The sequence below is a fragment of the Neodiprion fabricii genome, chromosome 4 (genome assembly GCF_021155785.1).
Source record: "Neodiprion fabricii isolate iyNeoFabr1 chromosome 4, iyNeoFabr1.1, whole genome shotgun sequence".
NCBI classification, from domain to species: domain Eukaryota; kingdom Metazoa; phylum Arthropoda; class Insecta; order Hymenoptera; family Diprionidae; genus Neodiprion; species Neodiprion fabricii.
This window is the reverse complement of record NC_060242.1, coordinates 6,925,040-6,950,122: the sequence shown is the minus strand read 5'-3', so window position 1 is coordinate 6,950,122 and position 25,083 is coordinate 6,925,040. Positions and strand designations below refer to the sequence as shown.

The 25,083-nt window shown below is 38.3% G+C and overlaps 1 protein-coding gene across 1 annotated transcript in view; it reads left to right on the top strand.

Annotated features, from left to right (window-relative positions):
• The window catches only part of LOC124179772 (disintegrin and metalloproteinase domain-containing protein 10-like), a 200,365-nt gene that overhangs the window by 141,750 nt on the left and 33,532 nt on the right, over nucleotides 1–25,083 (top strand). The window contains exons 5-7 of the mRNA XM_046564499.1: nucleotides 14,995–15,286; nucleotides 17,271–17,429; nucleotides 19,170–19,354. Coding sequence (XP_046420455.1) covers nucleotides 14,995–15,286; nucleotides 17,271–17,429; nucleotides 19,170–19,354 — 636 coding nt within the window. The remainder of the gene's footprint in view (nucleotides 1–14,994; nucleotides 15,287–17,270; nucleotides 17,430–19,169; nucleotides 19,355–25,083) is intronic.

The window sequence follows — 25,083 nt, the reverse complement described above, 5'->3', positions numbered from 1 at the left end:
CGCTTCAAACGAACTTACATATCTTGACATCACTTCGCGTTACTTTAAACGAACCTCCGTAACTTCCAGTGACTTTGACCGAATTCGTAAGCGACCTCTCGCCAAGTACACGGAAGTGATTTGAAGAGTGTTCAGGTAGAAAACGAATCCTTGGTAACGGATGTACGGCATAAACTACAATCGGAAATAGTGTGGTGAACAATTGTGTAACCTAGCGATCGGCTGGGTGCCCAAGGCGCAAAGTGTGCGTAGCAGATACAGGCTGGATAAGGGACAAGAGACCCATCGACCAAATCGGGTATTCAGTGGTAACCAACTCCAGCCATCCAGCATCTCTAATTGCAAGTTGTAGGGGACATTTGATACCAACTAATTGCTCGCTGCTGACGTAAGCTTTACTAGAAGTAATTCGAGACAGCTCCTATATCTATACGTCTTCGTATTATACCGCGGTGCCAATTTACCGACCGAGGTAAATACGTCTGCCTGTGTATTTTCCGTTGTATGTACGAGCAAAGGATACACACCGTTATGCAGCTCCTGTGGAGCAAAGTTATTAACGTTCCTATACAAGCCTCGAGCTTCTGATCCGCGCCTTACGCACCCTGAGTTAATGTAATAATGGTGTAATAAATGAACGTGCGAATTGAAGGTGAAACATCGTCAGGGTTCTCTTCTCGCTCTCTTTGTCTACCGTTTACTTATTAGATTGGCGGGAATTACAAGATTGAAGTTAATTACGTTTGCGCAACGAAGTGCTGGAGAAACTCTCACTATTTTTATCTACCACGGAATGACTTTCGAGTTGTTTAACTTCCGAATTATGTGTATATACCTCGGGAGCATTTTCCTCATCACTGTTTACTTCATTTCCGACACACCAAAAACTCCGTTTTCTTCTGAAAGTCCATATTTGGATGTACACTTGGAAACAATGAATGTCAGACGGCAAATTTTTCACACTAGACAGTTATGTTGGCAACACAAAGAAACCTACAGCGCCAGAGTCGGCCAAGCGCGAAACTAATTCAATCTCAATAAACTTTACATGACGCATGACCGTCGAATCTAACCTTAAAATACGTTTCAATCCAACAAGTCATTATCCCCGCGGTATTCTATTGTTTTACTGTGGCGCTGTAGGTTTCTCTGTGTGGCCAACATAACTTTCTAGTGGAAAAAATTCGCCGTCTCAGACTCATTGTCCCCAAGTTTACGTTAACTTTACCAACTTCAATTTTCGTCAGGAATTCAAGATCACCGAACTACTTTCACGTTGTTCTTGTTGCCGAAATTTGGTCAATCAATATGGAATGACGGTGCGATTCATACGTTCATTGTGTGATCGTTAGTTACAAAGTCTTTGAGTAAAATTAGTGATTATTATTATACAAACGGAGTAATCGAAGTAGCTGAAGAGTTAATATATTCTAATAATGAAGGAGGTTGGTTGATCGAAAATCTACACCTTTTATCAATATTCGTGAGATACGAACAAAATCAGGCATAATAAAATAAAATCGAACGACCACACTGAAGTTGAAAAAATTTCAAAGCAATCTGAAACGATGCATCGAGTTCTAAGCTTCTGTTCATAATTTTGTGGGCTTTAAGCGACGATCTTCGCATCTTAGGAGTAAAATAATTTGACGAAAGCTCGTTTTACGAGTCGTATCTCATAACATAAAAAAATATCTCCGCATCGGCTAATACGCAATATGCAATGAAACTTGTGGTTTGTAATTCATGTCGCTCCACTTTGAGACGCGTTCGCGTTTCAACCTCTCTCACTCTCTCTCTCTCACTCTCTCTCTCTCTTTTCCTCCTCTCTCCGTCTCTCTCTTCTTACACGTGTATAAACCGTAGATCTTTCGGCAGTTACATATTTCCTGGAAATACGATAGCACGTGTGTCCACGCTCGAGCAAGTTCTGAAGCAAAACGATTAGGAACAGCGCCTTGCTTCCTGGAGGCGTCTTTCCTTTCCTCCCTTCTGTCGCCCGGGCGTGTGTCAGCCATAAGTCGTCTTCCCTCCAGGCTAGGCGTCTTATACACTCGCACGAGGCACAGAAACACCGATCTACCGCTGTATTCGCACACGCGATTTTCTGCCCGAGGTTTATTACGGGAAAAACTCTAAAGAAAATCACGTCTCGCTTTTCCACCGTCCAAAGATACACCTGCGATTTTTCCACAAGCTTCGGATTCGAAAAGATGATGCACGTACACTGGGAAAAATTTCATTGGTTACAGTAACTAGAAAAATTGAGTAAAACAGGTATCGTTAAAAAAACTGTGTGAATATTGTTGGAATTACGAAAAACTAGGTACGCGTAATCATTTTGCGCTATCGTCGATCCTTTTTTGCTTATTGCAACGCAAAATCAGTTTGTGATGTTTACTCCACTTTTTTAGTTAAACGAGGCTTTAACGTCAACTTATCGTTGCACAAGCATTAAATTTTCGCAACAGTTGCAAGAAAATATAGCAACAGTGATCGTGATGAAAAAGAATAGTAACAGATACTAGACTTTTCGGTAACAGCTAGAAAACTAATTTTCATTTTCTACCTAGAACTATATTTTTCGATTGAGGTAAAAAATGAAAAAAGTTAAGGACTGAGTGGCAACCGGAACTAAAAATTTCTCTCAGTGTACGTCTTCGGCTTCCCTTGAGCTGAAATTCGATTTCACCAATCTCTGCCTTTCGGTTTTCGGGTGTAAGGGGATGAAAATAAAGCACGACACGCCCGCACGCGTCAAAAGTTCGAACGCAAGCTCACGGATCCATCGCCTCCGTGGATTTGCGTAAAATGTATTTTCATGTTTGAAAGGCATCACTGGCCCACAATGCCTTGGGTATATCATCTTACAATCCTCCTTTATAAACAGCGTATATCACGTGTGTGTATCCAATATACGTACATGGTACGTATACCTGCAACGTTATCTACTCGGCTGTGTATTCCAAAGAGAGAGAGAGAGAGAGAGAGAGAGAGAGAGAGAGAGAGAGAGAGAGAGAGAGAGAGTGAGAGTGGCTTCTCGAATGGATTCAACGCGTTAGTGGGGTAGTTTTTTGCGTCTTTCATTGTGCTCGCGTTTCTGCGTCGCCAAACGCGTCGTTCGCCTGCAGGAGGGATGGAAAAACCCTCGATACATGTCCTCGGGTATTGTCAACCTGCTAAAATGTAAGCGAGGGGAAAGCTTTTTTTTTTTTTATATACCTTCAGGCGAATTTTATAAGGAGAAATCGGCTGGACCGTAAGAATCTAAGGTTACAGGAGAAGGAAAGAGGCGTTTGAAAAATCTCGAGAAACGTTATTTGCGCCAATGACAGTGAAGTAAAACGAAGAAACAACCGTATACTTGGGAAAAGAAAATGTTTATTCCAATTGTCCTTGAAAGATAATTAATTATTTAAAATTGTCATTCACTTCTATCGAGAAAAATTTATCTTTAAAATTTGAATACAATAAATTACTTTAGAAGAGAAATAAATATAAGCAAATACAAAAATTTATCGAGTTTATAGTTTGGTAAAGGAACGGATGGAAAGAGAATAGTGCATGCAAAAACAGAGATGGAAAGAAAATTTGCACGAGATTGGAGTTTAGTTTAACGTCAACGTCAAGAATGCAGTAAATCGTGAATGAAAGTTTAAAGAAAACTGATTAAACGATAATTTTCCACCGGCAAAAGTTACCAGTTTTAAAGTTATAAAGAATCGTGCTCTTTTTTTTTTTTAACCTTGGCTTACGGCGACTGCGAAAATTGATATTTTATTTATTTAACGAAAACATGCTGCTAGCATGAAGTTTCAACTTTCATAACACTATTTACACAAAATGAATCTGCCTCCATCTGATTTAAATTTTGAATTTACCGTAACATGCAATACTTCTCTAGATATTGGTCTCTGAGCAGTATTGAAATGAAAGTTTTTCAGATATCGGCCGGAGTAGAATCGAATAGAGGGTATTTCAGATATTGGTCTGAGAAGAATTGAAAAGTGAGTTTTTCCAGCAATTTCATTGCATTGCGGCTTGTTGTTGGGAATATTTATTCGACTTCCACAGTTCTGGATTCGCGAATATTTCATTTAACAAAAAACTGTCGTACAAATTGCAATTTCATTCAATATTCGTAACCACTTTGTGCCTTTGTTTGCGTTTCATGAAATTCAAACTTGAACTGCCGGCTTATCGATTTGGTGTTGCGTAAACAAGATTATCCAAATCCTCAAACCCGAGTCTGTGACTCTCAATTGTCAATCTGTAGTGAACTCTCAAGCCGACAAGTCGATTTCACGAACGGAGCAGAACTGATTGTGAGACTTAAGTACCCGTACCGTATTTTTTTGCTCGATTGTTACTAACTTTTTTTTTCTCTCACACCACTGCACGGATATGTTTATTAAATTCAGATGAATCTGATGAATGAATATTGCGATGCTAGAAAATATTTACAAGTTATTTCTTATCACATTCTTTTCTCAATGATGACTCGTTCTATGATAAAATTGCTGAGACGTGGAATGTGTATTCTTACAAAAACGTTTCGACAAAGAAAGAAAACAAAATAAGTAATCTCGATCTCTATCGCAAACGATGACAGGAGATTTTCTAATTCGAACGAAAAATTGAAGATTCCAGAATTGTGCCGTTTCTACTTACATATTAGTTAAATAAAAAAATTGAAAAAAAAGCAACAAAAAGAAATCGGACTGTGCATATTCGACACGGATTGAGTTTTTCTCCATTAATTATGAATTTTTTAATCAGTACCCTCTGAAACGATTCTGATTACTGATATCATACGAGATATTTCGATTAAATTTATTATTGGCAATTCTAGTTACATTTGTCTGTAACTAAATTCAGATAAAAAAGTTCAAACCTTGACATGATCTAGTAATAACCGTATGCAATTATGCAAGTATAATAAAATACTACAGATTAAGGAACTCTTAAGAAAAAAAAACGTGTAAAATATTATTGTATATTTTTAAAATTTATACATATGTAATTAGATATTTCTCACTTTTTCATTCCATGTTTCGTTTGTAGCTTCTAAACCAAAAGCTTGGCCACTCTTGTCTTGGTCTTAAAATTTTCGTTTCTGATAAGGAATTGGTGAGAAAAATTGAAAGCCGATCGATTGCGGCTATTGTCATTAGAAAATTGCGTTTCCATGTTTTCGTAAGCAGTAAAAATCGCACCCGTGGTCTAAAATATCTCAAACCCGGTGAAAAATGTTTTTGTTTTTTTTTTTTTATGTTTTGCACATTCTACACCATACTTGAAAATGTTTCAAATCGCTGATGACGAAAGTCAGACGTAGGTCGGTTCGGGGCAAAATACCTGATAAACTTTTACGCGTTAGGTTATTTTTCGTTTTCCCCCGTTGACGGAATTATGCAACAGACACAACCGTGACAGCCCGGTTTTCGACGAAAGTGCCGAAGAGGTGAAAATAACACCTCGGTCCGTTCTCTCTCATGCGTTATAGTTTGCGTGAGAATTAATGAGCGACGGTGTGTAGACGGCGTTAACAATGTCCCAAAGGAAATCTCCGGGGTGAAATAATGACGTTGTCAACGCCTCATGTTTCTTTCAATACCTGAACCCTCCTCCGTCGAACAAGACGAGCTTCTCTCCTTCTCCCTTCTCTTCCTTGTCCACCTCCTCATCCTCGTCCTCGTCCTACACCCTCTCTCTCCGTAACTCCCGAGCGAGTACAATATTCTCTCTACAAATCAGCTTCTCCCGTAGGCTGTCGTCGACGATTCTACCGATCCTACGTTCCCTTCGCTAACAGGTGACGAGGGCGCGATTCGTCTCGTGAGAAAATATCGCCCGAGTTACGAGAAGGAAGAGCGGCTTAATCGAATAACGAATTTCAAACGTCGAAGCAATTTTGCGACCCGGTCGATTGTCACGACACGGAAAAGATCGACGAGCAGATTTACCTTCCATTCGAGAATTACGAAAAATAATCGTTTTTCGAATAAATACACGATTGTTTTCCCCGATTTATCCAGTATAATCTCAACGATTATTTTTCATCGCAATCGGTTTTTTGGTTTTTTTTTTTTTTTTATTTCTCTAAAAGACGCAATAGTATAATTGGTGAGAGATAAATGAACATTTTTACCTGGAATTGAAAAATATTTTTAATGAAACTATGAATTATACAAAAAGTTTTCTTCCGTTAGGACTACGCAACGGAATTTACAAAATTTTTGTTTCAAAGGCACCGATTCAAAAGAATACGAAATTATGGATTTAACTGAGACGTGTTCGATTATTTTTTTCAGACTCGATCAATCGATGCATCGATTATTTTTAGCTCTTACTGTATATCACGTTTGAATTTCATGGTTTCCTGATAGCATCGCAAAATGAAATGGGTTGTTAGATTTGTTGTCTGGAAAAGCTTCGAAGATTAAAAAAAAGCGATAATATTTCACTTCAACTTGGAAACTCGTTCCGTTGACCATAGAATCGTTTTCTACCGTGCATAAGTGTGTGAGAACGTGTTTGGTCGTTATTTCGGAAAAACGATTTGAATGATTCGGACGAACTTTTCAGAGGCGTAATCAAATATCTGTCTGTGATGATTAGTGGGACTTTCTAAACTTACGCATAACTTTCGGCTAAGAAATGACGAGTGTTTGAACATTCGAACAATCATTAACTTGTGTTCTAAATTCCGAGAAAACTAATTTACAGAATCCGATGAAACTTGGAGGAAATTGGGTAAAATACAGACCTGGCAGAAACGATCAGTTTACAAAATAACAGCCAGTTAAACTAATACCAAAGTCTTAAAATTTGAAAAAAGAAGTAGCAGACAGAAACTTGAGTTCCAAGTTATGTGAAAAATTCTTCGATATATCGTAAGAACGTTATTTTTTTTTTTTAATCACTGGGTAAAATTAATATTTTTTTTTCTACTCCGTCTGGCGTGTTTTTTTTTTTTTTTTTTTCGTTTTCACGTATGGTTTTTTTTTCAAACGGACACCGAACGAACAACGAGAAAGAGGGTGGCTACACTGAGAAAAATTTCATTTGTTACAGTAACTAGAAAAATTCAGTAAAACTGGTATCGTTAAAAAAACTGTTTGAACATTGTTGGGATTACGTAAAATGGGGTAATCGTAACCATTTTGCGCTATTGTCGAGCCTTTTTTGGTAAATAGCAACAGCGATCGTAATGAGAAAGAATAGTAACAGCTAGAGAACTAATTTTCATTTTTTACCTAGAACTATATTTTTCGATTGTGGTAGAAAAATGAAAATCGTTAAGGTCTGAGCGGTAACCGGAACTAAAAATTTCTCTCAGTGTAGGCTGCAGGTTACGTGTGTGCAGAAGAACGGTTTAATATCGTTTCGAGGGTGGCGGAGAGTCGAGTCTCGGCCCCGGAGGCGGGCCGCATCAATCACTGCTCTGATTGCACGCTTTTACCGCTAAACCGGCGTCATACAACATCGGATGCCATCAGCATTAATTTTCGACCACACGAAATGCTGACGAACACCAGAATAGCCAACAAATCGGGCTAGATTTATCCCCCCGTGACTTGGGGACCGTGTGTGCGTGACGTGAGCTTGCCTCTGCATTCGTGTGAAATCGATGAAATCGATATATTTCTTTTTTCATTTTCCCTCAGGGTTTTTTTTTTTTTTTACACGATTTTTAATCCCAATTTCGACAGATTAATTGGCCTCATAATTCCTCGATCCTACACTGCAGTTAATTACCCAAGTGTGTGTGTGTGACTGCGTGAGTGAGTATTTTTTTATTTTTATTTATTTTTTTTCTATTTTTATTTATACGAAACAATCAGCAGTATATTCACCGATTTGAAAAATTCAATACTGAATCCGACATAATTCCCCCGCGTATTACGTATTATTTCAAACCAATGCATTGTACGGGAATGGGAATATTTTATTGCTGATGTTGTTTATGCGCAAGACTCGTTGTATAAACTTTCACCTGTAATTTGGCCTGAAATTTACTCACTATGTACGTATACATATATACGGCTTTGCGGAAACACTTGGCTAATTAATTACCGCAATTACTCAATGAATTTATTCCCCCATTCTAAAAACCATTGAAAATGCTTACTCAACCCTCGGCCTCTTGCTTTTTTATCGCATTGCTGCACGCAGCTGACTTACGGTCTCCAGAGAAATTCAAGGCGAGATTGTCAACAGAAACGGATTAATTAAAAGAAATTTTTGTAATAAAGTTAAAGGAAAAAATCTGTTTCACTGGACTGACGAAATGCCAAGCTTTAGGGTCGTTGGTTCATACTAATCGTTAACGAAAATTGTATGATAATTTTATATCGACAAATAAAATTGATTTGGTATTTCGGCACGATGTAACCGAAAAGTTAAATTTTCAACCATCAATAGTTCAGCGATTAATGGACTTGAGTAATTTTGGAAAATTTGACCGTAAATGTGTTTATACGGTACCGACAGTTTAATTACCGTCGGATAGAAACTTGACAAAATAATTACAGCTGTAACGGCGAACACTTAAAGCAACCAACATTTTAGCTGCGGAAGGTTCAAGATGAATTTTTGCAATTATAAAAACAGGAGTTAAATAAACGAAAAGGAAATGCTCGCCGTTGGAAATGAAAGGATGAAAAGGCGCAAAGGAAGTGGCGAAACGATGACAACTCTGCAAAGACCTCTTTACCATGAGTCACTGAGTGCAGTAATTACTTTGGAAAAGGGTTGCGAAGGCGAGTCGTTCTCTCCTTCAATTTCCAAAGTATGACGGGCTCTTTCATCGGAATTTAAGTGACATTGGCGAATGAGTTTGAGGCGGAGGGAATGGGGGGAGATGGGCTGGCGCGAAACACCGATGCCGATGATTAATCTTTGGGGAAGAATTCTCAGCGTTCCTGACCACCGTGAACGAGACAAGGCGAGACGCGGGGTTCGAAGTATTACCAACTGACCCAGGCATACCATCGCTCCGTCGGAATTGAGCTAGTGGGCAGGCACCTGCTACGTGATCCTAACTCCACCATTAAGTCATGCCCAACATCTTGATAGATATTGCCGGAGTAATAACTCGCGGTTCAACGTCTGATCTGCTTCGGGTATGCTGGATCGTCGAACGATGCTTCATATTGCTTACAATTCAAGCTACGTAAGGACGGAGGACTGTCTCAAGTTGTACAATAACTGGCAAATCAGTTCGACGACTTTTCCTTGGGGGGTAATCAGTTGAAAAAAGAGGAAATTCTGCAACCATGCTGTTGGCGCCAATGACGATGGACGCGAATGAAATAACGTTCCTACCTTTCGATAGAAACTAATCTGAGCGAAATTTAGTACCACAAGTCAAGCTATCAGCAATTTGAGAAAGGGTTTTACTATTGGAACACTTGAAACGATCCGATTCCGATGTTTTTGATCTGGTCGAACATCGACTGCTGAAAGCACCTGATCACGTTTCTCCTGCAATGTAGATCCTGAAATTTCGGACAATGCCAGAGTTCGTTTTGAGTACCTGAATTATAACCAAGGTGAGATTCATGTCCTCTGTAGAGTGTACACGAACCGTTCCAACACTTAGGAGATGATAAATTATCGCGTACACACGAACCGCTGAGTGCATTTCGATCTTCCTTTCCAAGGCAGGCGTAACTCACACGCGTTTCAGTGGCATCCGTGCCGGGTTGTACAGTGAATATATTTATTTGCGAGGTAGGTATAAGGTATACAGAAGATGGATGGGCGAGACGGAGCAAGAAGGATGTAAGGGCCCCCTTCGGTTGCGTATAAGAAGTAGTCAACGGTGCGTTGATAAATAGGCGCAACCCGGCACTTCCGGCCCTTAAGGGAAGTTGGCCGCACCTCCATGTTCTCTGGCACGGTGGAGTGCTACCCGCGTATTTGTATCCCATACATCTGTCCATGGCATTCGTTCACCGAGGTGAGAGTAGTTTAGCAGCCTCGAAACCACTCTACCGACATAAATACGCGTCCGTGCGTGAGAGGTGTATAAATTCTTCTTTCGCGCCCACGTCCATGTACCGAAAACTCTGTTGTTCTATGTTGACCTCCAGCGAAGGTTATTCCGATTGCCGGAACACCGGACGTTGATTCACTCGTTCAGCGAATGGTCCAAACCCTTCGTATCATCGTTTCCAGAGGAATAAAGCATGCTGGGTATCAGAGCTGTGTGGAAAGCACGAGATAGGGAAAGGTGACTAACAAGGATGGTATCCGAAGTCGATCTCTCCGATTTGATTTCCTTTGTGATATGTTACAGTAGACTAAAGACTCGGTGACACATATTGTTTTTTATCTGCCATTGAACACTTTAGGAGAGTGAAACCACCCTCCAAAGTAAGGCATGTCAAATGGCGATTTGGTAATTTTTTTTTTGTTCTAATTGATCAATTTAAATTTTCCATTTCTCGTTATGAGAAAACTTGTCCAGTTGAATTGATTAAAAAATGTTATGTTCTTGTGAGTGAAAATGCTAAATCGTCCCTTGACGTGCCTTAATTTTGAGGGTGGTTTCGTCCCCTTAAAGTGTTAAATGGCAGATAAAAAAAAAATAAGTGTCGCTTGGTTAACAGTCTTCTATGACATATTACAAAAGAAATCAAATCGGATAGATCAACTGGGATACTTTTCTTGTAAGTTGATATGAGGTAGGGTTCGACCCTTTATCGATTGAACGATACGCTATGTTACATGGCCGGGGGGGCTGAGTGTGTCTATTAAATCCAGCCAGTAAAGTTCACCGTTTAGTTACCGAGAACGATGCACACACACACACACACACACAAATACTCAAACGCATAATATACACTTTGGGAAAAAGCAGACCGCGGTACTCTAGACAGACTACTTGACCCGGTTCAATGTTTATTGTTGTTTCGGTTGGTTCACCTCTTCGCTAAAGGTACTGGGAAACGTCTGCAAGCGCATGAAAAATGGCTAAACCCTGTTGGCTGCTGCAGTGTACATCGAGCACGTAGCTCCGTGCTGACCCAATCCGTTTCGGATTTTATACACGAAATATTACACGAATGTAGTGCCGTAGATCTTTAAAACTTGGTGCGAAAATCGCCGTAACGTTTATACTTGGTCAGAAGTCATTTGATGATGTATGGTCAGGTGAAAGGGAATTTCTTTTTTTTTTTTTTTGCTCCTGACTGCCTTTGATTTACTGTTTTTTTTTTTTCAACCACTTTCCGTACTTGTAAAACAACATACCATTCAATCACTCTGAAGATGATTACTTGTGAAAAAGATAAAAAAAAAAGGAAACTATGTAATTTACAAAATAAGCCCGGAAACAATGGAATAGAGGAAAGAACACATTGTTCGATTACTTTGAATGTTCTGATCATGAAACTTTTTCTCAAATAGTTGTTAGTACTTCGGATTGTCTTGTTACAATTTGGCCAGATTCGTTCCAATTACACAGCAGGAATGTTTTTTTCACTCGCGTTCACAATCGTCGGCGCAAATGACGTGAGTTTTTTTTTTTTTCGTTTTCTCGCTTCCTGAATTTGGTTCCCCCATTCGAGAGATAATTTGTGCCCATTCGTCCCAAATTTCACGACGCCAAACTCATTAACTTTCGGAAACCAGCCGGTGTGCATCCACTGCGCGGTTTTTGACTCCGCGGGTTTTTCGCAACGGTTTCAAGAGAAGTGCCCAATGGCGTAGCTTCGCTCACCGCCTATCGACCAGATGAAGAATGACACATGGGGAAGCCGACTCGACGGGCAGTGGAGTGGCAATCAGAGCCCTTGTCCTCCAACCCCACTTCAGCCGGCGCTGAGCTCTCTGGGATCCTGGAGTGAGGCTGGCTGGTTGTAACAGATCTGAGGCTGCGGACGGTCCTCCTCGGCAAGAAATGCAGAGCAGACTTGGCCAGCCGTAGAAATTCGCTCGACCGTTTCCTGCAGCGTCGCACGTCCTTCTCCTCCTCCTCGAAGTCCCGAGGGAACTGCAAGCTGCATTCTCTCGTGTAATAAATTGAAATCGTAGCGAGGATTCCCTCCGAGGATTCAGGAAAGGAGCTAGAAACGCGGTCCTTAGATTGGAACGGTCGATTCAGTCACGCCCAAAGTTTCATTGTCGATGATGAATTCGGCGGCTCGTTTGAAGAAAAAAATTTGTTTCTTACGACAAATTATTGTTGTTGCAAATCGCTTCGTTTGATCTGAAGAAACGAAAATGTGTTCAAAGATGGCAAAGGTTGATTTCATTTCGCATATTGCAAAATAAAATTGCTTGTATTGTTTAAAAGGAAATTATTCGTCTTAGGAATTTATTTCATTCAAACAAAAACAAATTCTTTAGATTCAATAAAGTAGAATGTTCATCGAGAACGGATACTTTTTTCAAATGCATACATAGTTAATCGGTGGTATTGCTGAAACAAAATACCGGTTTAAACGAAATATTAATTAAATAAGAATTTCTTTGAATATATTTTTACTGAGCGAACAAATTGTTTGGTTGTATCGGGTAGACGTCGAAGCTTTAAAAAAAAACAAGATGATTATCCTGAAAAAGATTATCTACTTGACGGATAATACTGGACTGATGGCGTGACGACGTTGCTTGGAAAATCAGGAACACTTGTAGAGAAGTCTTCCGATCGGGCTCGGAATGTGTGCTTATTGAAATTTCCTCCGGCGATGGAAAATTATCAGGAAGAGCTGTCTGATTGTCGACGTGTCTGAGAAGTTTGATGAACTCGTTCGCCGTTTCTCTTATCGTGCGATGTTGTTTTAACTGTGGAATTTGGTCCGGAATATCGTTACGTAGAACGACGAGCACGCACTTAAATATGTATTCACGCGTTTAATCGAATTCGCTGTTTGTTGACGCAAGCAGGCAACCAATGCCAGGCTCGAAACCGAACAACCCGCAAAATAGTGCTTATGCAAATTTGCGGCTCAGCCGATGCTCATCATTGCGGGATTTCATTGGAACTTTCGTTTCCCGCTATTACAACTGTTTACTTAACCCCCGGTTCGATCCGTGTGCTGTTTAACACGTAATGTAGAAACTCTAGAAAACAACCGATTAGAAATTTCCTCAAATTTGAGTACGAGATTGAAGACTGAAGACACGGAAAAATTATTGCTTTGCAACGATGGGATAATTTTTGAGGATTATAGTTCACTAAATATAGTTCACGAAGTATAAGGAGATTCCGAAATATTTCCCTGAAACGTATGATCGTTGCAATAACCTTACAAACTTGTATCTCACAAATTTCTTAACTCGTATTACAATTTTTCTCCCACTGATACTTTTTTATTCGACCATAAGTTCGATGCAGCCTTGAAATAGTCAAATAATGATTGAAGTTTTATTAAAATAAAATATTCGATTGCAAAAATATAGTGTTTGACAAGGGTAAATTATATTTGTATTGTTAATTAAACGCTTCCACGTCCCGCTCACTTATTGATGAGAACACTTAACGAAAAACCAGCAAGTTACAGAAGTAACTAAAAAACCCCTTTGAAATTTCTGTGCGAAATTTTTTTTAATGAGAATTAAACGACGGGGTAAAGAGAAGATAAATTCATACGAATTTGGTGGGGAGAGAGCCCAAGTTTGGTATCGAATCTACTCCATCAGCGAGCAATTAGCCAGCAAATGAAATTTCTGCTCCCCCCAAAAAGCGATATGCTATGATTTAATTCAATAATCTCAGTACGTCACGCTCTCCTTCCCTCTCTCCTCTTCTCTGCTCTCTTCTCCTCTCCCCCGCGATGCACACGAAGCTGTCTGCGAATGTTACGAGTAACGAAGTACCCGCCCGTATCCTGCACAGATCTCTGCATTGAGCTGCAAGTTAATCACACAGTTATCGATTCTCCGACTGACTAAAAGCAGATGATACAACTTGCGAAATTATTCAACGCTGCATTACCAGCTGGTTCGTAATTCTAGCCGCCTATGTGCAAGGACATGCCAACTTTGATTAATCGTGGAATTCGATCAGTCGACTGATAGGATAAAGAATTAATTTAATTTGAAAAGTCGAGTAATCGATCGATCGTTACGGTGGATTAATTGATCAATTGAAAAATGGGATAACGGAAAGGATTGATTAGTCTAAATAACCAATAACTGAAGAACCAATAGTCTGAAAAACTTACAAGGAAGAAAAGAATGACTAATCCCATACTTGAAACTGTAACGTTTAGAAATAGCGATTTTTTACCAACCGTTCGTGAACATTAGGTACTGTAGATGTTAGCTGCTTTGAAGGATAGAAATTTTGATGCTTAATTATTTTGAAATATAAATATTAAAATTCGATAACTGAAAACCATCAGTAGGTATACACGAAGAGTTCTGGATGCAAATTCCTGCACCGCTACAGTTACCGACACTTAGCCAAGACACAAACCCCCTTCTAGAACATTTGAGGGTAGGGTATATCCCCATTCTGATGGACTTTGTCGATCATTGGATCATTTAATTGTCTAACATTATGGATCAGCCGATAATTTTGTTGCCCTACCTTAATCGCAATTTTTTCTGCTTTTCTATAGTTTTAACTCTCATTCAACAAAATTCGGAAGGACCGATAAAGTCAATCAGAGTGAGGATGTCTCCCGCCGTCGAACGTTCTAGAAACGGGTTTGTGTCTAGACTAAGTGTCGGTAACTGTGTCGGCGCAGGAATCTGTGGCCAGAACTCTTCTTGTACACCGCTTACCATCTTCGGGACGAAACATTATATTAACGTTAAGGAAAATATTTGCTGCGCATTATTTTCAGATGGAGAGATATTTTTTTCTGTTTTTTTTTTTCAAGGACAGAGACTTTTATGCTTCGCGATGCGTTTCAAGAGTCTCGTCCTTGAATATTTTGAAACGAAAACATTACAATTCACATATTAAAAACCATCCTTCGGACAAGAAATTATACTAACGTTGAGGGAAATATTTCCGGCGATTCTTTCCAGATGACAAGACCGCATTGGTTCACGGGGTTGTTACGTCAGACGGTCTCTTCGACGGCACAGTGCGGAGTGCCAACGGTGAAGAAATTTACATAGAGCCAGCAAGCAGGTACTTCAGGAAGAGACGAAGCGAGTCACCGTCGCTCGACGACGTCGACGTCAACGACGAGGACGACGTCAGTCCCATATACCACACGATCGCGTATCGCTCCAACGACGTCGCGACGCCGCGCCAAGAGCACTCGTGCGACAGCGAGCTTCTCCATCGAAATGGTAGCCTCAACTTCAACCATACGTGAGTAACAGCCACGAGTAGATATAAACTTTCAGTTCTTAGATACGCTAGAATATCAAATGTAAGGTGAGGCGTGCGGATTTCACTCCATTCGCGCATTTTCCATAAACATTATTCAAATACTGAAGTTTATTCGACTATGATAAACATGACCATTTTTTTTTCTTGTGCTTTTCAAACGAACGACAATCGATATGGGTATTCGTCGATTCACGATTGACGAGGTTGCTTAGCTAAAGATCGATATTGTCTAATAACTTCATTATAATACAAGATAATTGTTCGTTGAGTACTCGTATCTTCGAAAATAAGAAAATATAAAATATCATCCTTTTAAATTGCTTCAAAATAAATTAAATTATAGTAAATTTATTTCATTTCAAATTGTAAGAGCTTTACATTTGGAAGATTGTTTTCAAATGAATTGTCCATAAATCGATACTTTTTATCTCTTAATTAATTTTCCCATAAGCTTGTGTTCGTAAGCTACGAAGCTCTCTTCGATAATTAAAAAAAAGAAACTGTAACAGATTTTCTTTTTGTTTTACAGTAGTTGATTTAATATTGCGTTTTGTAAATCATAAAAAATGTCGGTAGAATATTGTCAAATTAGATATTTAACGTTACCAATATCATACAAAAAAGTGATTCGGTGAATTTTTAGTAAATACTCTTCTCAATAAAATGAGCCAACGTAGAATGAAATGAAACGAATCTACTAGATTTTCACGAATTTTGAAACGATTTAAAATCAAGCATAGATATCCAACCTTTTCTGAAACTTATGATATTTTTTATTTTTGTATTTTTAACGAGATCTCCGCGGGATGCGAATATAACAATTTGGTATATTCTCAATGTATTTAAAATATACCAAGTAGTAATAAAATGAAATGATTGTATTGATTTTTGGCGAAAAAAACTCCTTGTATAAACAAGCGTATGTAAAATAACGTCTGGCGTCAAATTTCCTCATTTCCTTCCATCTATTGAAATTCTTTTCACTGAAAGTCAAGAGTAGGTGAACTCTCGTTACCTGTGTGCATAACAATACTCGAATATACCGTATAAATCACTCGTTTTACGAGGGGGATTTTTTCAATTGTAAACGTCGCAATTAGGAGAGTAAGGAAAAAGAAGCGATACAATTCTATCTCATGTGATGAACGACGATGAGTGTCGAGATCATTATCGCATATAATACGTTGAATTTGTCATCCCTTACAATCAGCCCCCTTTCACACGTCGTATCGTACACACGATTATCCTCGTATAATATTTCGCGAGCAAAATAGAATATAAAGTAGATGTTGATTCTTTAATTTAAAAAAAAAACACAAAATGCAAAAAGCATTTTATTCTCGTCTCAATTAAAAAATTATGTCTGTAATTTGTGATTGAAAAATTACATCCCTAGTTGTATTGTACGCAATGCGATTACACACGTACAATCATGTAAATTCTCGTTTCGAATGATTTTCCCGAACGTTAACAATGAACTTATTTATTTCCTCAATCAAACGCTCGAGTGACGCAGCGGAAGTATTATCAGCAATTGTATACGTACAAGAGTAAAGTCACGGTTATAAGCCGTCCTACATGTGTAAAAATAAACGATACGACGTGAGCTAATTACGTTGAGCATGCAAGGAAGTCTGCCTCGGCTTCGTGTGACGATAAGAAACGTGCATCGACGGTAACCCGGAGGGTGCGACAAGTTTATAAAAAATTACAGAGTGAAAATTTCCGCGTAATATATCGCTCGGACTTCCGCGGAAATGGAGGAAAAGGTGGATGGGAATGGGGTAAGGGGTGAAGGGAGGGAGGGAGGGAGGGGGAAACGATTACGAAGAACGATAGCTGGTAAGAAGTCCGGGTCAGGATAGCGTCAAGGGTGACCATCGAGGGTTCGAGTAAGGAAGGATGAGTCCGTATCTTCGAGCTCGATCTTGATGCCCACGCGATTTGAAAAGATGAACTCCAGTTTCAGAAAAAGTGAGGCAACCTATCAGCCCAACACCTCGCAGCCGATCTACCAGCACCTAAACGATGGAAAGTCTCACGCAAAGCCCGGCTTTTATCCAAAGGATGCTCGAAGGAAGCAACCAACTGCCAGTTCCCACAATTTGGAACTACTCGACAAGTAGGTTCAGGCAATCTTTTTTTCCTTGGCCAAATATTCTCTCTCTCTCTCTCCGTCTTCCTCTCTATTTGCTTCGGTCTTGGAATTTTTCCTCAAAGATATCCGCTATTCGCTAGCATCAAATTCATCGGAATACGAAATTGGTTGTGAAAGAAAAAAGAATTTCTATGAAATCTGGATTTTTTGTGAATTCAGTTTTGAAACAGCGAAGGATATATTCTTAGGGATTTTTCATTGACTGTCCTTTTTCACGTTGATTCGGTTTCCTTAGGATGACTGAACATGGCTGAAACCATAACAAAATGAAAGAATAAATCTGTTTTATATGATTTTGTAGTTTTTCGTTTGATTCTCGTCTTTCCAATCCAATTTCTTATTTACAGAAAATCAAATGTTCATCTGATCTGTATGCAATTTTTTTTTTTTGGTCTTTTCGGTTGTTTTTTCTAACTGAAACTGAATGAAATAAACTGAATATTATTACCGATCATGATTTTCAACTCAGTTTACCAAAGATGATTGATATGCTAACGTGCAATCAAACGTCCTAGGGACTTTTTACGTCGTAACATTTAGATTTCCTGTTTCATTTCTCAACGGTATTTTCTCTTTATACGTTGTACAGACATGTTTTCTTTACGACAAATTAAGGGAGGAAATTTGAGGGAAAGCCAGCTAAACGGATGGAGAAAAACAGAGAGAGGAAAGACAGAGAGTGAGAAAGAGAAAATAGGGGGAGGAAAAGGAATGAAATATGTCTCTTCCAACAATTTCTTGCTTTTCATAAACGGCTCGATGCACCCGACTGAATTATCCAAACATTTTATTAAAGCTGAGCTTGCGGACACTTTAAAACCGCGAATAGCAAAGCGAACGTTTTTAGGAAGGAAGGATTTTCGAATTCCCTGCCCGACGGTTAGATTTTTACTTTTTCCTTGGTCAGAAATCATTTTTTTTTTTGCGACTCAAGAAATTTATTTCATTGCCAGAAACGTTTATGATGTACAAAAAGTCATCTGTCTTCTCTGGAAATCTTCTTACTGTTAATTAAGTTTGGATCGACAAAAGAAGAATCACTTTGAGGGTTTTCTGATAATGCTCTTACAGGTTTTTTTTTTCTTCCACGTTTTCTTATCGTTAGTTAAACTGTCTAGTAAGATCCCCTTACCGTCTTATACCTATTTTTACCATAAAATGACGTTCAAACGACAAAGCGACGCGTCTTTGACCTGCTTCAACTAAAGTTTTATGTTGTTTTTTTTTTTTTTTTTTCTTTATATATTCGCATTAGGCTGTAAAGATATCACAGCCATGTTCAGTCAGCCTGTCTTTTTCATCTACATAAAATAACAACCACAAAAACCGCAAGCAAGTTCATATCGACAAACCGTTTAGAAGTTTGTTTCACGTATTGATACACCAAGCTTCTGCTTGGGAAATTCTTCAGGAGATCTCCATATCTGTTCTCAATTCCGTGAGTTAATTTGCAAATGATAAAAGAAGAGTGATTTTTGCATGTTTGAAAGTGAATTTTCACGGGAAAAATCTATAAGAGAAATTCCCTAGCAGGGTTAAACGATGCTTTTACTTGATTTTCCGGGATGTTGATGCCCGCTTCTCTGAATCCTTTCCAAATTTTGCCAAAATCCTCGATCCCTTCCCTATTATTTTAGGCACACTTGACCCCATACAGAGAAGGGTTGTTTCAGCTATAACATCGCTTGGAATTGTATTGTTTAGACTGTACAGAGAGAGGTACACTCGAGTGCTCCGCAAACGTACCTCGGTGGACCCGAAAAAGACAACGTGTATGCTCTACCTTCAGGCTGACCACACTTTCTTCGCCCACTACAAATCGGAAGAGGCCTGCATCGAGGTCATGACTCGCCATGTTCAACGCGTCAATGCGATATACAGATACACGGGTAAGCAAGCATTTTTATACCTGTCAATACGATCTGATTTTAGAGTTTCCGAGGAAATTGAAGACGGCGTGATGGATGATAAATCCAGTCATGTCCTTTGACCTCGATTGAACGGATTTCGGTTGACGAGCCTTATTAGTCAAAAATCGATGATTTCTATTATTTTTCTTACGGATAATAAAAACACAATGAATTTTCTAAACAAAGGTTTAAGTACGTCGATATACTTCGTTTCAATCTGGTTTCAGATCGATAGAAATTTGGTCGATTCGTTCAATTTTACCTTACGATGATTCATTTTATTCGGTAAACTATTTTCGACAAAATCATTGAACCCTATTTTCTTTTTCTTCTCAATAATTAATTTAATATCGAGGTTACGAACGGTTTGAGATATATTTTCCGGAACGCGAATTATTCTCGAAAAGTTAAGTTTTAATTGTAATTTTTTTTGTTACATAGATTTTATTAACTCTACATCGTTGATAATATGATATTTAATTTGTATTGAAACTAATTGAAAAACATTTAAATTGTTGTACCGGTTTATACTAGTGACAAAAAAATAAAAAGAGAAATTTTCGAATCCGCCGACTCTATCGCGTTTCCGATTGCCGATAATTTTTTTTTACTCTTGTCCTCAATTTCCTCTTATTGTTGGTTTTTTATTTGACGCTGAAAAAATCGACCTCGTTACCGTGACGCGTTGGGATAAATATTCATACATTCGAATCGCGCGGAGCCAGAATTATCATATTTGTTAATAAGCAATCGGTCAGATTCACACAGGGGGAAATAAATTGATTGATCAAAAAATTACCTCACTCATTTGCATGTAATACAATTATTCCAATAACAAAACAAATACACTCATGTAGATAAAAGCAATAGGTTTAAAATGTGCAAACGAATTATAATAATATAACCAATTAGGTAAATAAAATAACGCTACATTTGCGTGATTGGACTACGTGTGCGAAGTAATAATTACACTCGCGGTTTATTTTATTACAAAAGCGGGTACACGGGCGGGGAAAAAAAAGAATCCAAGCGAAGAGCGGCAATCATTTTTTGTTCACGCTTCGCATTCAACCATAAAATTTTTTATTCCTTATTCGAAAATGTGTCATTTTTCTTAAAAAAAAATCTTATCGCACAATTCACTGCTTTTATTATACGTTCGGTGACCTGTATGTACAGCATGTTTATACGGTGAAAGATACTTTGCCAGTTCGAACGAGAAGTCGTTTAGAAATTCTTTAGCTGTTTCTTATCTTGAAGCCGTTCGAAGTAGATACTTCCTTGCAATCTTCCCCGCTGAGACGCTCATCAGAATACATTTTGCACCCCGCGGGTTCTTCGATATTCCCTGCAGGCGCGTATTTTTCCCTTCCCCCGCATCTCCCTCATCGCCAGAAGTTGGTTGCATCTTTCCCGAATTAATACCACACCAACATTCGCACGCCTCTTCTGACTCGGAAAGTTTGCCCCTGAAATATGCATAATAATATCATCCGACCAGAATTTCTCAAACTGCCATGTATATCTAAAAATTTTCTAGGGAATAATGTAAGCCTTTTTTTCATAAGATACTTGATTATTATTTCTAAAATTTCTCAATGAAACCTCTAAAGTATTTCGAAATACTGGACTTCCATAGTAAATTACAAGATTTTAAATAAAATACAAAATCATCGGTTCAATTCTCGCTTTTTTTTTTTGATTTCTCCATTTTCCACGTCATTGTGTTTTTGTTGATCAGCAAAAAAATTTTCCTATTTTTATGCAATACTCCGCGTTCTCCGTATAAAATACACAAATATTTCTATGGCTAAAATTCTCGACTTAATATACGCATCAAGTCGAGCTTTCCGATTGAGAAGGAAACAAAGAGAAACGTGCTTCGATACTTCTCATGCGGTTTTATGAAAGGATGTATCGCCGAGAGAGATCGGCGTGGCCATACTCATTTTAGAGGCTTAAGCTGCACTCGTCTGGTTTCTTTTTTCACATCGGTCCCTTTCATCCTTCAGCTTATGGGCTTCTGCATTATTTAGTATTTTTAGGAAACCCTCATAAAGTTGGGCGAGGGGTGGAGGTAGGTCTCGACTCGAGTGGTGCGTGCCTCCCGTAGATTATACGAGTGCGTGTAGACGTATAGACGGCGTCGCATCAAGGCGGGCAACTCATCCCGCATAGTGCGCCGGAATTTTGAGGCTTACCGAGACGAAACGATGAAACTTATCAGGCTAAACGACCAACTGCGCATGCGCGTGATAACTGGACGCTATTGGTCGGTGAGATCGTACAATGAGAGAAATTTTTCAGTTCCGGTTACCGCTCAGTCTTTGACTATTTTCATTTTTTATCACAATCGAAAAATATAGTTCCAGGTAGAAAATGAAAATTAGTTTTCTAGTATCCGCTATTATTCTTTCTCATTACGATCAGTGTTGTTATATTTTCTTGCAACTGTTGCGAAAATTTTAATGCTCGTGCAACGATAAATTGACGTTGAAGCCTTGTTTAACTAAAAAACTGACTGATTTTGCGTTGCAATAACCGAAAAAGGATCGACGATAGCGCAAAATGGTTAGGCGTACCTCGTTTTTCGTAATTCCAACAACATTCAAACAGTTTTTACTAAAGATACCTGTTTTGCTAAATTTTTCTAGTTACTACAACGAATGAAATTTTTCTCATTGTACCGCGTCGATATTTTCGTCTGCAAAGCAGGGCAGCCAACTTACTAGAAACTAGGCGTGACATGCGAAACTCTGCCGCGTCGAGTGGTGAATTGAAATTATGTCGTCACGATGACTCGTAGCCATAATTTACCATCGGATAGTCGACGATAAAAGCTTTCCAAGCTTTCCCGCGTGACTACATCGACTATTTCAGATCCTTCTAACCTAAAAAAATAATCGCGTCCTCCACATAACCTCCATAAGCTGCGTTTGATAGCTGAAGTTTAAGGTGGCTAGCCTGCATGAAAATTCGACAAATCTCACCCATGCGCAGTCGGAAGCTCTATTTGTTGAGTTCCGCCGTTTACTACACGGATAAAGTACATTGTACCTCATATTTGCGCCAGAGAGGCAAGCCGCGGTTTCAATGCCTGCGATATTACGACAAGTTATAATGTTGCTGCCAAGCAAAGCTGATTAAGGTAAACCAGAAAATCCTAATCCCTCGCCTGGAGCATCCGTAGTCAGCCACCGGTTTTACTTTTTCTTTTTTCTTTGTTCCTTGAGTAGGGCGAAAACTATGAAAGCACTCGAATTACTGGATTTATCGATAATCGCCGCCACGCGTCGGGTGACGAAATCCAGCTTGACGTTTTAGCAATTACTATAAAAAAGAAATAAATAATCCTCGATAAATTTGCTGAAATAATTTGATTTTCCACTTTATCATTGAAATAATTAGACGTTCTTATAAATTGTAATCGATTAACTTGTGTTAGTTTATTTAGAGATAAAATATCAATCTTATCAAAAATCATTCGTGTCAAGTGTGATTTCTCTATTTCACCATCAATTGAACTTTGGAAATTATTCGTGACCTTGTCGTGTTGTATTAAGAAAAAATTCGTCGAGTGAAGATGATTTTTCATCAATTTAAAATTTATTTGCAAAACATGTAAATTCGACGTTTCGGTTTGGCCCTGCCGATCATCTTCAGGGAAATAAGTGACAATCTTTTTAGTTTTGATGTTGTTTAAACGGCATGATGGTTGGTAGTAAACGTAAACGAATTTACATGTTTGGTAAATAAATTTTAAATTGATAAAAAAATCATCTTCACTCGACGAATTTTTCCTTATTGCATCAATTGAACTTCATTCATTGAAATTTACAAGCACAAATTGTTATACTTGTTAAAACGAGAATATTATAAAATTCAGCTCAATAAGTTTCGCTCTCGCGCTTTTCGTCAACTTTGATTTTATCACAGTTTCATTCCGTCACTTTTTTCACTCGTCTCTAAAGGAAAAAAAAAAAAACAAAGGGCGAGAAGATATCTTACAGTTTTTCATCAACCCTCGATAATGGCAATTACTTTCCTTTTTATCGTATTATCGGGAGCGCCGCGGTATCTCAAAACCGGTAATTTATCGTCCGCCGAGTCTCTGCTATTCAGTGTAATCTTTTTTTCTAATTATTTTCCTCATCGTTTTTTCCAACCGAAGGTAACATCCACCTAATCGACGCCAAAGTGACAAAGGCTCACCCACGAAGATTGCGTGATTTCGTAACGTTTTTATACTTCTTTCTCCGTTCTCTTTTCTTTCCTTCCTTCTTTTTTTTTTTTATTTATTTATTTTTTTTTATTCTCCTCCCTCTTTTATTTTTATCTTTGTTTATTTATTTTTTTTTTTCGAATCTTGCATGGTTAGAAGCCGTGATTAAATGCCACCAGACACGCCAAGCCCGCGTCTTCCGTATGCACGTAAACGTACAACACGTGTGTACTTGTACGTATTTGTATGTATATTTCTAAACTTCGCTCGCTCATTCTCGTATGTGTTAAATATACGAAGCGCAAGCTCGTGCAGCCACGCCGAATGTCTAAGCCGTAATTTGATTTTACGATAAGATTCCACTGTAATACGTATATACATATGTATACCCAACGTATATGTCTACTTCGTTCTAAACCAAATTAATCTGAATATTTACAGGAAACTTTTTTCTGCTCTCTCTCGGTTCAGTTTTTTATTTTATTTCTTATTTTTTTTTTTTTTCTTCTTCTTTTTATACTCGGTCCTTCCTTTATTTCTGATCGATTTTTCTCCATCGATCGATGGTTTATTGCATGCAAAGGTGCAAACTGTTCCTCGGCACGCGAACTGATCAAATTTATAACCATGATAGAATTGATTTACTTATACAGCTTCGTGTTATTGAATATATATTTGCCCGAGTTATGCGAAGGTGCGGTAAGCTTAGAAATTTTGTGAAATTGAACCTTTTTCATCGACATGTTTTTTTTTTTCTTTAGATGCGCCTACAAAAATTGCAATTTGAAAAACACAATTGATCTAAAACAAGACAGCTGATTTTTCATCGGTTAAATAAATATATTATATTTCATAAGCAATTTGGAGGAAAATAATTCGGTCCTTTGTTTTAATTACTCTTTTGACGATAAAAATTTATACAATTTTAAAGAGATAAAAATTTTCAGACTATGCGACGTCTTCACCCGTGCTAATTTCGAAATTGCACGTAACTGTTGCAAATGTCGTTTATAACGATGGGAAAAAAAAATTTATAGGTACTGTACTTTACCCACGAATGAGAAGTAGAAGTTTTTCCCCATGAAATTTCCTCATTGATGAAATTTCGGGTTGACCGTATATGTCAAAAGAAAAAAATAAATAAATAAATAAAATCCGTGTCCCGAAAAAAATTATGTCGAGTTTTTAATTAATAGTCATACGTACAAGGAAATAGAATTTTTTTTGTTACCTGCTACATTAAAATTAACTTGAAAACGTTTATCGTAAGAAACGAATTTTACTCCGATGCAAAAGGAGAAAGAAAAACAAACTCTCTAATTTCAAATATAACAACAGGGGTCATTTTCTCGTGTATTTTATTATTCGCGTATAATGCGTAATTAGCACGAATGATATAAAACACTTTGTTAATGAAATCGGAATAGAAAAGGAGAGCGACCGCGAAGCAAGCGAACGAGTATTTTCGTAAACACATGTACGTGTC